The 18,550-nt window shown below is 29.2% G+C and overlaps 1 protein-coding gene and 2 long non-coding RNA genes across 3 annotated transcripts; 2 read left to right on the forward strand and 1 right to left on the reverse strand.

The window, feature by feature from the left end:
• The first annotated feature begins 5,052 nt into the window (after positions 1-5,052).
• Trissin (trissin) lies at positions 5,053-8,645 on the forward strand. Its single transcript, XM_088202446.1, has 4 exons — positions 5,053-5,083; positions 5,155-5,199; positions 5,746-5,885; positions 8,178-8,645. Exons 2-4 carry the CDS (start codon positions 5,163-5,165, stop codon positions 8,334-8,336), a joined length of 336 nt encoding a protein of 111 aa, XP_088058572.1. The 5' UTR covers positions 5,053-5,083; positions 5,155-5,162; the 3' UTR covers positions 8,337-8,645.
• Positions 8,646-9,167: 522 nt separating this feature from the next.
• LOC148227727 (uncharacterized) lies at positions 9,168-13,734 on the forward strand. The gene is made up of 3 exons (XR_015811874.1): positions 9,168-9,202; positions 13,242-13,297; positions 13,544-13,734. It is a non-coding gene; the product is annotated as an uncharacterized LOC148227727 (long non-coding RNA).
• Positions 13,735-13,871: 137 nt separating this feature from the next.
• LOC148227728 (uncharacterized) lies at positions 13,872-17,933 on the reverse strand. Its single transcript, XR_015812055.1, has 3 exons — positions 17,809-17,933; positions 14,071-14,162; positions 13,872-14,009 (listed from the first exon to the last, which is right to left on the reverse strand). It is a non-coding gene; the product is annotated as an uncharacterized LOC148227728 (long non-coding RNA).
• Between the last annotated feature and the right edge of the window lie 617 nt (positions 17,934-18,550).

The following is an 18,550-nucleotide window of genomic DNA, read 5'->3' on the forward strand; positions in this document are numbered from 1 at the left end:
GCAGGGGTGCTGTCGGTGGAAGATCCTCAGAGGTCTTGCAGGTGGCGTGGCAGCGACAGTATAGAGAGGGTTGATACCTCTCTGCGACAGTGCTTGAATGGTGGAGTCCTTGTTACGATGTAAATGTTCATGACCATTTGGGTCAAATTGAGTTTCAAAGACATTTTAGAGCAGCATATCAGTTAAATTATATTTTAGTTAGTAGAAATATATATGTATGTATCTACTGGTGAAAATGTACTTAGACTTAACTAGGGAAAATATAACATTACCAAAAATACACATTCGCTGTAACATAATAAGTATGTAAATATATATAGTACTCAAATAAAAAATGTTGAAATCATATACTTTTAATAGGATCTGCCAAATAATTTATATTTTCACTGATAAAAATACATTTTTACTGATGAAAATGTATTCCGATATGATTTTTATTGAAATGACATATTTAAAAAATATATTCGGGATAGATTCGAGACTCCTTTTTCTAGATTTTCTTTCAAGAATAAACAAATGAAACTAAATGTATTATTTATTTATTTTGCTGCTTTTGTTTGTGTATATCTAGTGGTCAAATTACTGATAATACAATCTATAAAAACATTAAATTTATATAATTCACCTGGTGCTATTGTTGATTTCTCGTTATTTTTTTGCTTCTTCCTTAGAGATTCTTGAGTGAATGCTTTTGAAGGCAATGCTCCGCTTCTTTTATTTCTTGTATGCATAAAAAGCGCTAAAGGAACTTATACCTGAAATACATCAGTACATGCATTTCAGACAACTGTAATTTAGTTCAGATTCATTATTTTAGGTTGGTTTTTACTGTTTTTATAAATATATTCTTGGTATGATTATTTCCAGAGTTGGGTTCCTCAAGAAGAACGGGCCCCGGAAATTTGTCCCCTCACACCCCCCTCTCTCAAGGCCTGCTCACACGTGTCGGTACATCCCCCACGGCGAATGACCAATCACAGGGCAGAAATGTAAGAGCACTTATTCTAAAAATATTTTGGTTGAATTAATCCTTGTCATTATATTTAAATTAAAATAACTCATTAATATTAAAATAATTTAATAATAAATAATTTAATAATTGACATTAAGAAAAATAGTAGGTTATGAGTTATATATTCCATATTTTCTTTACGGAAAATTAAAGAAAAAAAAATTGTTTACTTCTGTGTATAACGTGTTCAGAAATCACAATCAGTAGGCAGAGCTTAACAAAAGCATTTCATCGATCCGCTTTTATCAAATAAGTTCATCATATATGTTTAAAATAATATATCATTGTTTTATCGATACTTTCCGGGTACAAATGTCTTTCTAAAAAGGTGCATATTTGAGAATACTTTTTGCGTTATTTCCAGATGTATTTTTATTGTTAAGACACAGCTTTCTAAAAGTTGAAATATAATAAACGCGATTTTGTTTATGTAAAACTGGCAATGATTATAATTTTTTTACCATTGAAAAATCTGAATATTTAAGCATTATAGATAGTTAGTTCATTGGTTAGAATAATATTGCTTCTTTTACTATGTAATTAGGTGCTATATAATGCAGAAGTCTCATGACGCGGCTTCAAAACACTGTTTACTAAAATAAAATTTATTTCTTATGTATTTTTATAAGATAAAGCGTTTTTTGCGGACATAATTACTGGATTACCATGAAAATATTTTTCTGGACTGGCTTTGTTCATTAGTACAGCCTGATTGTTTCGAAATTGTGGCCATTTAAAAAATAAAAATATTTTTTTAGCATGTGTTTTATATGTTTTGTACTTAAATTTTATATTTCATGTATTCCATTTTATGTGTTACCCGGATAATTAAATATTTAACTCATTAACTCTTTCACAATGATGAAATTATTTAAAAATAATATTTTTAAATAATAATAGATAAATATATTTTATAAGTAATTACTTCCACCGTATCAAGAAATAGATTATATCAATATTTTTATTTTTTTATAAAATTGTTGTAAACATAAAAATAAGTTATGGCGATCATATTGATTTTATATACGCGTCTTAACTTGCGAGGTAAATTATAGAATAACCCAAATGTTGTCGTCTCTTTCTTAGTTATGAAAGAATATTGCTGATCGAGATTTCTCTACACTGACTGTGATTTCTGAATCGAGTAATTTAAGAATCTTTTAATTGCGATTTTTTAGAAAATTAAAAGAAGTAGATTCTTTATTTATTTAGCTTCGATATTATATTATGTTAAATTTAAATTTGCTTTCTGAAAGTGTCGAAATATTATTCAACGATTCTACTCGAGGCGTAAAAAAAGTATGGCTTATTCATGGGAATAAAAAATCTCCTTTTAAATTTATAAACTCGATATTTATTCGTCACGAATTTCTTTTAAATGTAGATATACATATGTTAGTTAAATACTTCAAACCCCAAAAATAAACACGAATTAAAAAAAATCATAATTATATTATTAAATATTGAAATGATCAATGAATTAATATATATTCATTACTGATGCGAAATCAGTTTGATCCGCCATCTTGTTTCAAAAGAATGGCTACTAAAAATTAATAAGATAAAATGTATTTTTATTTTATTTTTTTACGTCATGATTTTTATGTCATGTTTTTATGATTCTCAGCTAAGTTCGTTAACTAGCTTGTTTCAAAATGGCGGTTTCAAAATATAATATAATAAAGACCTAAATTTTTAATTTTCAAAATATTCTATAATAAAGACCTAAATTAATATTGAATTTTACCTTGATACTGTGTTTAAATGTACTGATTTTTTTAATTATTTTTATTTAAAATGATATTTTATGCTTATTCACCAAAAAAAAAATTTTTTTAAAAAGCATTTTTTTACTGATTTTTACGTAAAGAGATAAAAAATCAATTGAACGACTTTCGCGTTCAAAGGGTCAAGTATCTAGGACTGCAAAGCTTTCTGACCAATCACAATTATGTAGCGATCATCCATCCAATCGCTGCAGTCGCTTCTTAAAACGGCGAAATAGATATACGCCTTTAAAAAGCGACATTCGCTTGATGGGCATTGTCCAAATCTTGTAGATCCAGTGATTTATTATATCCGTGACCGTTTCGCAACAAAGAAATAGTTTCTCAATGACGGAGAATATTTAAAATAAGAACAAAGTGCTATTTGTATGATTTTCTGGTCGTAACGAGGGCTTCGTGTGCGCTATTGTCTTGTTTCCTTGTTGATGAATGATCATTTTGGTCACAGTAAATTAACGCAAATTTTGAAAAAAATAACCTTTTAAACGTATGCATCTGTGTGTGGTCACCACACCTGATTTTTTGCCAATATATTTTCGGATTTTGAGGCCGAGGGGGTGTGACTTTGCAGTCTTAAAAAGCCGGTAGCAAATTATTTAATTAGGTACAATTTACTACAGTATAAAAATAGTCTCGTATCAAGAATGGGCTTTTGGAAGTCAGGTCACACACTTCTGTCTCAAAACCCAAAAGTGGTGACCCCGAGGTGATGTTCTCTGGATGATCCGCTGATGTCTCTGGTGTCAATGTGTGTCTCTCTTGTTCTGCCTCGAGTGCCGTTTGCTTATCTGCTGTTTACCTGAGCTTATCTGTCTTCTCAGATTGTTTCTAAAGACAGACGAGCCTAAGCAGAAAGCTGTCTGCCTAAGCTTGTCTAGTCTCTGACCGTTTCATAGCTTATATTATTTTTTCAATTGCAATTTCAAGGCGGCTATTTTTGAGGTCGTTACTAAAAGGAGTAGATGACTAAATAGTTTTCATCCTTATCTCTTATCACTGACTGACTTATGTATTTTATATTAGGCCTTTTGTCAAGACAAGCTTGTATTTTCTTTTCATAATATTTGAAATGATCGTTTGAATGACCTCAGGGTTGACGGTACAGCTGGTTGGAAGCTCCACAATATTTATTTTTGTATAATAATATCGAATAATTACTCATATATTGTGATTATCTAATTTAATATGCAAGTGTATTACGCATAAATACCTCAAATATGAACATTTTATTCGACATACCTATTTTTAGAGATATTCCCACTATAAAATTACATGTACACTCGGTGTACATCACAGGATGGCAAAGGTTAAAAATATTTTGTATGGTTATTTCTTTACTTAGTTTTGTTTATAATAATATTATTCAGCTAAATTGGTTAAATTTTATGATTATTTTATAGAGAGTGGGGCAAAGTTTTCGCACACGTTATTTTACATACTTAGATATCGAGTAAAACGCTGTTCTCAAAAGTTTAGTTATTTTTGATACATACCAGTTTATTAGTTATAATAATGAATAATAAACTCTTTGCAGAACCTTCATTATATCTATTAATAATTGTTGTCTGATTCTTCTTTTCCGGTTCAATTCAATGTTTATTTAGTTTTCATGATCGCAAAAATAAAATATTAAATTTATATGACAAATTTAAATACATACATAAAATATTGCATACTTATGCCCCACTTTGCTATAAAGCTCAATAAAAAGCTTTACAATATAATAACAACGATTTACATAACAATATAATATTCGCAATTTGACCATTCAGTTATTAAATTTTCATCATATTTTTGTGCCCACGACCGTAACGAACATAAAACCTCATGCAAAAATCAAGCTTTCGTTTATTATTCTAAACAGGTATCGAACTCTAAATTAAAAAAGTGTGAAAAATCGAGTGATTTTCAATTTATATTAATTTGTTATTTTGAATATTTATTGAAAAAGTTGCCTTTATATTGAGGTTTCAAAGATCGTGTTCTGCATATCAAAAAAGTCAGGCGCACACAACATTTTCACCAATACGTTGCAACTCTTGAAAGCTCGCCAGAATAAAGCATTTTATGATTAAAATTATAACATTGAAATAAATGTTTTTAACAGTATCATTGTTAATGTTATAACATAAAAATTTGAGGTAAATTAGAATATGCAATTTATTGAAAACAGCACCGGTTTATGCGAAAATGTTGTACATCGCTGAAAAACGAAGGTTTATAAGTCGGGAAATTCTGATAGCAGGTCCTCAAACAACAGGTGCTCTCCAATCGCCCTGGACAGGTACGGTGTCCCTATCGATAAATACGTTTTATTTAATAATCCATAAACAAATTTGTTTAATCATAAAATAGATAACAATATGAAGTCATCCATTGTGGTAGTGCTGTTTCTAGTAGGTGAGTTCAATTTAAATTATCTGATTATAATAGAATTTCAATCTAGAATCTATGTATATTTTTATTTCTTATTAAATATTTGTTAAAATATTCTGGTAACATATGATTTTTTAACTAATAAAAAAATATGAAAACGTTCGTATTTAACATGTTTTATCTTTCAATAATACTTCTACAGGTATTAAAAATATTTTGGTTTAAAACTACTTTCATTGACATATTTTGTATTTTTTTCAATATCCTCTTATTTTTTTCAAACCACCTTAAAACCATTTAAATTATACATAAAATTTATATTTTTTTAAAGATTTTATATCTTTTTACATTGTATTAATTAAAATATTTATTTATAAAAATTAAGCTTTTGCGTAAGTTGAAAAATGGATAAAATCTGAGCAAATTTCTACAAAAATTTCAATTTTCTTTTAATAAAATATATCATATAAAAAAAGTCATTGATTTCATTTCTTATTATATATAAAAAAATTGATACTGAAATGTGATAAGGTCGTTTGAAAAATAGTGATGCATCTGATATGCTTTCAGCGTTTATCTGGGCTTCAGCGCAATGCTGTTTGGAGTGCGGCGAAGAATGCAAACAGCTGTGCGGTACGAAACAGTTTAAAGCTTGTTGTTTCAATTACCTAAAGAAGAGAGCTGCTCCTCCCTCGGGACCCGATCTTAAGGTACGTACATGTCTTTTCACTTAAGAAATCGAGCTAAGAAAACAAAGTGACGATCGCAGTCTAATTTTTTTTAAATCGAAGCACGCACTCCCACTGCTCAAATAGTGATTTCAATTGGGTCACTGAAAAGCAAAATTCTTTATCTAGCCTAAAGTAAATTATTCACCACTCAAAAGATTTGAAATATACGTATCCTATTTTAACCCTTTTGATGCCAGAACTATTAAGGTGGTATACAACAAAATGTCCAATTCGCTCTTTTTAAATATATATTTTATTAAAACATTTTATTTTTTATTGTGGATTGTCAGAATGAAATAAAACATATTTTATACCATTGAAAATACTAAAACATAGTATACAAAAGCATCTCAGTGCCATGTTCTGTGTTATTAGTTTTATCATTTGCACAATTGTTAGGAAAATGCAAACCTATAGAAACTTTCATACATGTTTTTGATGATATGCCGTCAGCAAAAAAGTAACTTACTTTTCACTAAAGTCAATAAATCTCACTCAACATAGATTTATAAATCTCATTTTTTTATACGGGAATATCAGTAGCATCAAGTTACATGTGTAGGCTAATGAATCGACGTCCTGGCACTAAAAGGGTTAAGCAAACCATATTATTTTTACTACACGACAATTGCCTATATTACTTAAAAAAAATTATATATAATATATACATATGTATGTAAATATATTTTAATTACTTGGTTTAATCTGTGTAAATACTTATTGTATGTTTATAATAAAATTTAAATATATTTTAATACTATAAAAATATATTTATATTTTAACATGGTTTTTTAAACGAATTTTAACAATTTATTTCAGAAATAAAAGAAATAACTCGTATAAGTCACACGCTTTAATTTTATTATTTTAATCTTGATTCGAGTCTTAGTTTAAGTGTATGTTTAAAATTAAGTTATATGTCAGCGTTTTAGCATATTTACGACAGGGAAAAAGGAAGGAGACTAACATCTCTACTTTCCAACGATCTATTGCTCCAAATGATTAGGGATGGAACTAGTTTTTTTCATTAAATAAATATTTTAGTTGCTGGAATAGGTGCACTTCGTTGAAGATCGCTCAAGTTTGGCTACCTGCTTGCTCAGAGACGTTATTTTATGAATTGCCTGCACGATAAATATCGGTTTAGCGTTAATCGATTTCAGCAAAGAGATGCAGTTGTTATTTGTCCTGTGAAGGTTGTTTAGATTATTTTATGACCCATTTAACCAGGGCTGTGGAGTCGTTTAAAAAAAACACGACTCCGACTCCGACTCCGATTCCGACTCAAAAAAGTTTAATTTTATTAGGTATTTTTGATGTTTTTCTACGCGTTTTATATTCATACGCTATACACATTCATCATTACGAAATTAAAATTTCATAATTTAAAAAAATGCATTTTATATAAAAAATGTTCGGGGTCGCTCATTTTTCACGACTCCGACTCCGACTCCAACTCCGGCCAAAACACCACGACTCCAACTCCGACTCCGACTCCACAGCCCTGCATTTAACTCAATCTAGACGAAGCGGGGTACGTTAGTACCCCGTGTTTTAGCCATGTATTTTTAATTTATAATATTATTACAATAATATTTTATTGCCAATCGTAAAAAATAACAACTAATTAGGGCATAAGTAACGAATGATCCAAACCTATTTTTGTGTTAGGTTAACAAGAAAATAGTCAAAAATACTACTAATTTAAATGTTTTTTTATGCGTATTTATAAAATAATTGGCAATAGATCACAATCACAAATCTCAGCTTTTATTTTTCGTAAAATAAAATAAAATATAAAAGTCCGCATATTGAGATTTATTTCAAAGTTCTTTAAGCGTTTCTAGTTTTAAAGTCTGTAGGGCGAGTGAGAATTTAATGAATATTTATTTGAAAAATATTTAAAGCGCAATGGTACTTTGTTTTCGTGGCGCAGCTCTAAAAACTAGTCTCTTTAATAGCGTTTTACGACGCGTGGCTTAGTGAACCATACCAGACAAGTCGTCTTTGAAGTAACTCAACTGCCACTATATTGCTCAGTTACCTTTCCTGGCTTTTATCTTCTAGCAAAGTATTTGAAAATGGAATTCGGCTGTTCGAATGGGTAATTAGTCGTACCATAAAATTGCATTATTTTTTCTCGTCTGTGTGACACATGTCGGCCGCCAAAACGATTTTTTTTTATTATAATTATTCAACATTTTCATTAAAAAGTTAATGAATACTTATTCTAAACAGTATCTTATTTAAGAATATTACTGTTTTTTACAGCTGGAAGTATCTTTGGCAAACTCAGCCATAATGAGAGGCTTGAGCAACGGTCAGATATCTCCATACGGGCAATACTCGCCATTGGCAGCTGTATTTGGACGTCAAGCTAGAATAGTTCCATCGGAGCAGGAAAGGCTTCAACTTATCTATGACGCCTGATGGTTGTTGGATCCGGCCTCCTTGGAAACCTTGTACGACAACGCCGATGAATAAATTTTAAGACATCTTTTTAACACAATAAAACACTCAATCTAACTCGTTCTTATTGGCTGGAAGAACGATGAATAATTAGGGTTTTATTGTGCTTTTTACAATGATCATCTTTATCGTTTTCCAAAATACAAAAAAACGACCTATTTGAATAAATCCATCGGTTATTTATTATAATATATTTAATATGTATGTACAAAGCGTATTTTTAGATTTTGTGTATGTATAGATAAATAAAAATCAATTTTATTATTGAAAGTGTAGTTTTATTTACTTTATTGTAATTGAAAGAGCTTAGTTTACTGTCTGACTATGTAAAAAGCTACTAGAGTTATTCTTTTCCGTAAAAGTTCATAATTTAAAAAAAATATTGGACCTGCAATTTTATATGCTTATTTGGTTTAAGGAACATTAACATTATAAGTATTCAATAAAACTTCAAACCCAGCAAATATTTAATTCAGAATCTCAGTAAATGCTCCATAATTGTAATAAAAAGACACCAAGGGAGAATTAAATCTCACTTATAATATAAATAAATAATTTAATGATATTTTATAAATATATAATATGTATTTGTTAATTCTAAGTATATGTCTAATATCCATAGTAAAACACTATAAGTGTTTTACTATGGATAGTTGCATAGTAAAACACTATAAGTGTTTTACTATGGATATTATATCATGATTATAAATTAATTGTTTCGTCATGGTTATTATATACGTATTTAATGGTAAATATGATCTAATATACAAAACGAATTATATTGATTAGTACTCAAACAAGAGGTGCTATTCAATCGTTTTGAACAAGTATGGTAACACAATCAATTATTGCATAATTTTATATAATAATGCACTAATAAATTTGCTCTGTTAGAAAATATATAGATAACAATATGAAGGTTTTCGTCATTATAATGCTGTGTTTAGTGGGTAAGTTTAGTATTAACTAAACAATTTTATTATCCCTTATTAATTTTATTTATTTAAATTACATAAAAACCATCGTAACCTTACAGGTTACCCCAATGCGTCACGATGGTCGAAAACAATAAGTGTATTATTTCAATACATACAGCTTAAAGATCACTTCTCGTGGTTTCAATTGTTTTAATATTTGTTGTTAAACTGACGAGTTGAATCTTTAATCTGAAAAATGTCAACAACCGGTTCTAAGGAACCGGGTAAGCTGGCTACCAACTCACCACTGACTATATATACTAATAAAAATCTAACTCTACTGAATAATACACAGTAATTTCTATAATGTTTCAAAATTTAAAATAATCTTTTACCTATTTAAGAAAAGGTCAAATAAAAAAATAATGTTGTGAACTATATATGGGATATGTGAAATTTTTTCAGGTCTTGTCTGGGCGCAAAACGATTGTGATGCGTGCGGCGACGATTGCAAGGCACTGTGCGGCACGAGAAGGTTCAGAGCTTGTTGCAACGATTTCATGAAGAAGAGGTCCATTCCACCAACACCACCAAAAGGCAAATAAACCTATATCAACAATATTGTGTGTATTTTAACAAACATATGTATAATACAAACGATAAGGAAACCAATCAAATAAAATAAATTGGTGTAGATTTTGTTAATTAATATTATCAAGTTTTTGTTTCTTTTGAAATAATAAAACCAAGTTTGCTATTAACGTAATGCTGTTAGACTATGTTTTATATTTTGAAACATAGCTTATTAAATAATTAAGTGACTAAAGATAATAACACTGAACAAAAAAAATCACTGTAGTGGGAAAAGTATATATCATTTTTCCACCGTTACGTAATAAAGAAACAAATATAATTCGTGATTAATCGGACAGAATGTTTTTTTCCACTGCTGTTACCAGTACTTGGGCCCTACGAGTCCAACCCAATGGGCGGGCACCCAGATTTTGACGGCCGGATGAGCGGGACCCACCCCCCGTAGTACTACATATTTTAATGGAGTTTCATTAGTATATCTCCCGAGCGTGGGATCGGTCTCTAGTGCTCCCGTTAACGATCTACATTTCATACAAGTAACAGCGCCACCCCCCAATATCTCTGAAGGGTGCATATGCTGCCTCAGTCGCAGCCTCGGCCGTCGGTCTCCCTGCTTGCGTTATTTATAATCAATAGATGTCACTGCAGCTGGGGCCGGTATGTTTTTTAAATAATAGCACATTTTTATAAGTAAAAATTCGAGTTTCGCTGCTGGGGCTCGAACCCGCAACGTCTGAGACGTTACGGACTACGCTATTCCATCCTTAATTCGTCCTTTTATTCGCATATATAAGAACAACGTGTCTGCAACATCGTAAGCCAATCGCTTTTTGAAAAGATGGACTAGGGTTGCTGCAACGAAAAGAAAAAACTTACCGTCAGATTCAACATCTAGAAAACATTTAGTTCCGATAGTGCTGTAAAACAGGACTTACTAGATTTCATTGACTCTCGATTGCTAGACTCTTGAGCAAACAACCACTGAAATAGATGCATACTTCAATGAATAAAACCATTCCTTGTAATTATAAAACATTAACAATTTTTTTTCCTACAAATTTTATACTTGATGACCTAATATTTTTTTATTCAAATAATAGCAAAATTTTAACCATGCCAAATATCATAGTAAAACATTTATTAGTCATGGTTATAAATTAACTGTTTAGCTATGGTTATTATATGTATTTAATGGTAAATATGTATATTTAATACAATAAATAACGAAGGTTTATATGTTGACGAATTATATTTAAGCAAGTATGGTAACACAATAAATTATTATTAAATTTTATATTTCAATGCATTAAAAAATCTATTCTATCAGAAAAATATAACAATATGAAGGTATTCGTCATTATAATGCTGTGTCTATGTGTAATGGGTGAGTTTAGTATTACTTAAACAATTTTACATAGCAATTTTGCTTAGTGAGGAAATACACGACGATATATTATATATGAAACGCTTTCAGGTTTTGTTGGGGCACAAAATGATTGCGATGCGTGCGGCGAAGAATGCAAGCCACTGTGCGGAACGAAACGGTTCAGATCTTGCTGCTTAGATTATCCTGGAAAAAGGTCCGTTCCAGTGCTGGAACCTGATGAGGTACGTAACTTGAGCGAACAACTTCTATCTTCTTCGATATCCTCTGCATTATTTTTGTCTTCTTCAACAGGATTTTTATCAATAATTGCTATTAAATCATTTGAATGTAGAATTAGCTCATTTTCAATGAATTATTTATTTACAAAAAAATATAAAAATAATTTAAATAATATAACAAAAGTTTTTCTGCGTTCTTCAAAGTTCTGAGAATTTTTTCATCAACATCTATAGTAGATATCAGTTGGTTCTAATTTAATAATACTAATTAAATTACCAATACAGTTTGATAGATGAATGATTCATGAAAGCCTAAATATAAACAGATTTTTATATTTATTGTATATCACATTTCAGCTGAACGTCTAGCATGAGAATCTCTACCTCGTATTTTGGACTATGGCGCACGACTATAAATACCGCTGATAATGAATAATTAGGGCAGATACATTTTTGATAATGTGTGTGTACAGAGAAATAAAAAATACAATTTTTAGCACTGAAAGTACACTTTATTTCATGAGATTTCACAGGACAATATTTTTTCGTTTTGAGGTTGTGAAAATAAATGTGAGCTTATACAATATATGTAAATAGATCGATCATTTTCTGACATTTTTACAGCAATCATTGGACGTACTACTTAATTAAGTATTATTTAATTTATATAATATAATATATTTGCATAAATTAATAATCGGCGTAATATATAAAAGGTAAAGGTAAGACAAGCAAGACGGCAATATAATAAATAAAGTACACATCTGTGTTGTCGTGTCCTTAACTTTCCTTTTACGGTGCAAAAATCTTCGCTTTGTGTTCGTGCACAAAGGATTAATATAATTATGTACTTGTTACAATTTTAACTCTTTTTTAAGACCATGCTGTAAGAATGAATAGAGGTTAATTGAGAAGGAACTAACCGTTGGTTCAGTGAACGCCAAGGCTTCCAATTTTTACACACATACATTCGCGCGTACTAGAGCCGAATCACAAGAAGAAAATCGCACGAAAATACGATTGTGTGTTGTATTTATTTCTATCTGTGATGCAATAATGGTTATTCTCGGGAAACGGGCGTTCTTCGGCGAGTTTATACAGAGGTAACAATTTTACATGTAAGAAAAATTAAAAAAATTTTTATATAGTGTTACAAATTACATACATATAAAAGATAAAAATTTCCATATATATAGAAAATATACACATTTTAAAATACAATTAATTAAATTTTAAAAATAAAAATTTAAAATAAAATCACGGTTATGTTGGAAATAAAAAGTCTAAGAAATTACAATATTAGTATTGCTAATTTTTAAAATAAAAAAATAATAACAAAGAATATTGGGTGCATACTTTGTTGCAATTATTAACATGACTTTTTAGTAATAATAAAAAAATACATAGATTGAATCAAGTCTCACTTATAATATAAATAAATAATTTAATGTTATTTATAAATATATAATATGTATTTGTTAATTCTAATTATATGTCATGGTTACACTTATTTGTCATGGTCATAAATTAACTTTTTAGTCATGGTTATAATTTACGTATTTAATGGTAAATATATAACATATAAAACGTTGTTTATTGCTGAAAAACATAGGTATATAAGTCGACGAATTTTATTAATTGGTACTCAAATTACAGGTGCTATTCAATCGTTTTGAAATCGAGGTATGGTAACATAATAAATTATTATTTAATTTTATATAACAATGCATTAATACATCTGCTCTGTTAGAAAATATATAAACAACAATATGAAGGTATTCGTCATTATAATGCTGTGTCTAGTGGGTAAGTTTAGTAGTAATTAAACAATTTTACTATCTATTATCTGAACTAAATAAATTTATTAAATTTTCAATCTATTTAATTATTAAATTTCATGAAACACGTGATAAGAATTTCATTGTTCTCTTATCAGTTTAAAAACTATTTAATAAATAGTCTATGTGCAATAGTTTATTTTGAATGGAAAATTATATTAAATAAAAAATATGCCTTAGATATATACATGATGAGATATGTGAAATGCTTCAGGTCTTACATGGGCAATAAATGACCAACAAAAGAAGTCCATTCCTAAGGATATGGTACGTAACTTTAATAAGTGATTAACAACATTTTATTATCTATAAGGGCAACGTGTCGCAAATAATGATTTAAATTTATGAAATAGTTTTTGTGGTTACCATTTGTCATAAAATTGCATACTACAGCACCCTGCAATCGTTTTTTATCATTCAATACGATTTTTATCAGTATTTTTCATCAGAATGTAGCATTATTTCTTCGTCAAAATATAGGGATAATACATTATTAGTGTATTTAGCCAATATCTTAAAAACATAGTGAATTTCTGAAACATTTTTCTTTAATGTTTATTAGTAGAAGTCAGTTAATTCTAATCTAATAATAATTAGATTATTTTTAGGATCATGTGTTTGAAAAATTATGCTTTCTGTATCTACTAGCGATCCTTCTCTCATGTCTTGAAAACGAAAACCTAAAAATAAACAGATTTTTACATTTATATTATATTTCAGCAATAAAATAAAAATTTCTACCTTGGATTTCGAACTATATCACCCATATTTTTTGGAATTCACTGGTTAATAATTTTGAACAACGCTGATGAATATTTTTTCGTTCTTATTGGCTAGAAAAATAATGAATAATTAAGACATGCATCTTTTTGATAATGTGTGTGCATGAAAAAATATAAAAGGAAAATACATTTTTAGCGTTGAAAGTACAAGTTGTGAAAATAAGTGTAAGCTGATTCCAAAATCGTCTTTGCTATTTAAAACAATATACATAAATCTAGCACCTTCTGACATTTTTACAGTATTTTTGTCTAAGCTCTTTCATTGAACGTGCTCATATTTTTTTCGTACAATAGTAATTAGTCGCAGTAAATAATGTTTGCAAATTTAGAAAGTCATCATTTAAAACCACAACGCTATTGTTTTCACTACAAAACAAGGCGTTATTTTATAGTGAAAACAAGATAATAATGAAGTTTTTTCTTCAAATACAATCTTTATTTATCAAAACTAGTGTGTGTACAAAATAAGAAGCAAAATCAATGTCAGGTATGAAAAATGGTTTTGTAGCTATATTATTAAAAGCAAAGTTTACCCCATTTAGTGTATTTTATTTACCTTCTGTATTAATCCATAAGTAATTATTAAATGACATGGTATAATATTTATTAATTTTTTAACATTTTTTTAATGTGCAGTTGGTTAATAATCACGAAATACTTGAAGAGCTTCCATCGAATGTAGCTGGACAATTCTGCAACGCGTTCTTAGGTAAAGCAAAAAAATACGAAAGCTAGTCATGGATGTTTAAATTATTATAGTTAGATAAATTATTTAGATTCTTTTTAATATTTTTATGAGCTTAAAAATATTTTTAATTATAGGATGCCGAGATGCACCAATCACTAAAATACCGAAAAAAGGTTAATTAATTGACACCAAAGTCAACCTAGCTTCCGACTTAATCAAAGCAGAGGAACGGCTTTCCCTGATATTGAAACATATCTACATGATACTATCGACTCACTTCTAAGATCTCACCAATTTGGCAGGAACGTCTATTATTATAAAACAAATAGTTAATAAACATATGTATATTAATCTTTTTGTCATCATCAAAAGCGACTACAATGGTATTGCTTATTAATAGCCACCCGGAAGACATACAATTGCTATATTTGATGGGTTGTTTCATAATATATATGATTTAACAATGCGTTTAAAATTATTAATAAGTTTAATACGTTAAAATGCGGTACTAGGCAGTAAAACTTTTTCCTGAATGATCTATATTAATAATTATAAATGATTATGTGAAATATAATTTATAACCAATAGATGTCACTGCAGTTTTTTTATAATAGCGCATTTTTTATAAATAAAATTCGAGTGCCGCTGCCGGGGCTCGAACTCGTAACCTTAGAGTTACTAGTCTGAGACGTTACAGACTACGCTATTCCGTCCTTATATGTATATGTTTATCTTAATTTGTAACTCATATGCAATCATTTGATCATTTTTCTTAATATTTTAACGAGAAAGTAATTATAAATCACTATATACAATAATTAGTATTTTTCAGCTAATTTAGGGATGCAAGATTTTTGTAACACATGTATCGGAATAAAGGCATTTTCACCTAAAAGTTAAATTAGATTATTTACAAAATATATTATACTATTCGTTTAAGTATACCGTCAATAAACAACATTTTATTATTCTAACTTTATGTTTATATGAATTTTGTTGTTCAGTGTCACCGAGAAATCGATTTAAGTTCTAGACGAGAAGCAGTAAACATGTCTCAAAAGATCCATCATTTTATAAAGATTGATCTCACGAGACACTTTCCTTGAAACATCGAAGGTGTTGATTGGTTGGAATAACTGTTGGGTAAAACTATAAACAAATAAAGTATGTAGCATAAATTTTAAGAATTGTGCTTTATAAACATACTCTCGATATTTTTTACACATCACGAAAGTTGTAATCTAAAGGTAAAAACAGGTTTTTATATATTTTTAGCTGAAGGGTTTTGATAAATATATGAAAACTATTTGTTTAATGTTTAAAATATTCACAAGTGATTTCCAAACTAAACCACATACATATGTATATTCGTTATCAATACGATATACTATTCTATAATACTTTATGTAGAAATCTCATATAAGAGATAAGCTAATTCAAAGAAATTAAGCTACTAGAGTTTTTTGCTGTAAAAGTAAATAATTTGAAAAATAAATTTAAAAATTATTAGATATGCTTCTTCAGTTTAAGGAACATAAAATCGTAAGTATTCAATAAAACTACAAACACAGCAAATATTTCATTAAGAATCCCAGAAAATGCTCTATAGTTTATCTGCAGCTAAATTTTGTAAAGTGACTTAATTTCTATTATTGTAATAAAAAAAAAACACCAAGAGAAAATTAAAGCTTACTTATAATATAAATAAATGTTTTAATATTATTTTATACATATATATTTGTTAATTTTAATTATATGTCTATATATATATAATATGTATATATTTATAAATCGAGATATTATATTGATTGGTACTCAAAAATAGGTGCTATTTAATTGCTTTGAATAAGTATGGTAAAACAATAAATTATTGCTCAATTTTAGTTAATAAATCATTTAAAAATCTACGCTATCAAAAATTATCTTAATAATAATATGACTTGCACCTTGTATCCGTTGCACTGCCCTGGTGACCGCCTCTATGTGTAACTGAAGGTATAAAATTGAGAACACGTGTGCATAAATTTATATAGTTAGGCTAGGTTAGGGTATGATAAATCGTAGCCTAACCTAACGCAACCTAACTCAATTCCTTATAAAAACAAATTTTGCATGAAAATGATGTTGATATATGGAATTTAGCAAAAATTAAGGACAAGATAACTTCCGCTACTTTGATTATATCAGCATAATTTTTTTGCCAAAAAATAGACCTTCTAAACATTTTAGATATATTTGTTAGCCATTTATATCCACCATTCAAAAAATAAAAAAAATCATATCTTCGTTAAAAAATATTTTCGAGAAAAAAGTAAAAATGTTTTATATTAAGAATAAAAGCAAAATAAAAATTTAAAAAAATGCTTTTTTTACATTATTGTCAATTATTTGTTTTTAAGACACGATCACTGCCGCAGTTTAAAACATTTGAATTTTTTCTAAAAATAAATTTTGAATTTATTTATGCTCAGTTTGTTAACCATGTTAATTTTTTTTATTTTTTAAATGAAAATTACGACCCCTCTTATAATATGGAGCAAGGGTGCCTTGCCTTAAAATGGCGTGTTAAAACTTTTTACAGGTTGTTAGTCTGACCGAAATACTGTAGCAGGTAGTTTTAGCCGTAATTTTGAAAACTAAACAAAAGAATTCATCGTTTTTTATTGCTCAAAATGGGATTGCATGTTTTATCGTTCAGTTTCGCCTATGCGACCTTTATGTACAGTTGCGCGATTTCGGCCTTTATTTGCCGTTATTTTTTTTATTCAAAATTTGAGTTTGGTGGCGCAGAGTGATTCTGTCATTGTGCTTCGCGATTTTTTTTACGGCCATAGCGCTCGGGCGTACAAATTTGGTATCGTGTAGTGCGGACGCGTGTAGCGGTGCCGGATAAGCCGGAGCCATCCCGGATGGCCGAGGCGCAAAATTCGTATCGTGTGTAGCGGACACCTGTGCGCGGGCGCCGATGCGCGGTGCGAGCTGTCACTTTTGGGGTTTTGCAATAATTACCTCGGTCTCCTTCGCTGTCTTCGCAGGATGAGCGATCTTTGTTAGTTGGCTGGCACTGAATTAGGACTTCCGGCATCAGCTCCTCACGAGATAGGCTTGTCTCCAACACTTGGGCGACGGAACACTACGGAGCGTCCGGAGACGATCCGTACCGCTCGGCCGCTTAGCTTCAACCAATGCTGTCTCAAGTGGGTGAGTTTATACATTATTAGTTAAACTATTTTACTATTTATTATCTGAAATAAGTAAATTTAATACATTTTCAATATATCTCATTTTTAAATTGCATTAAACACATGAAAAGTTTTAGACCAAAACTGACTTAAACGAATTAAACAAATTTTATTTATTTTAAATATTTAAAATATTTTTTTTTTTAAAAATATCTCGTATGTACGTATTGCAAAAAATTTAGTATTTTGTAGTCCCCCAACTACACGTTTCGTGTTATTGGGCGGTTACTTCACATAATAATACATATTAAAAAGGTCACATGATAGAATTATTAAGTGAAAAAATACACGATGATATATAATATCAGAACTGTATAACTGGAGAGACAATACTGATTACGTTTCAGTCTTTAATAAACAAAAATAGTTTTAGTCAAGTTCTACACCAATTATTGATTATTATTTAAAAAATACTTTTTATATATTACAATAGCGCAATTGCCTAGTGTCGACCCTGGTGACGTTGAAAAGAAGAACGTTTATTTTAGCAATTTTTAAGATAGATATTC

This window comes from Plectrocnemia conspersa, unplaced genomic scaffold (genome assembly GCF_051122295.1).
Source record: "Plectrocnemia conspersa isolate PC_06_02 unplaced genomic scaffold, ASM5112229v1 ptg000013l, whole genome shotgun sequence".
Classification (NCBI taxonomy): Eukaryota; Metazoa; Arthropoda; class Insecta; order Trichoptera; family Polycentropodidae; genus Plectrocnemia; species Plectrocnemia conspersa.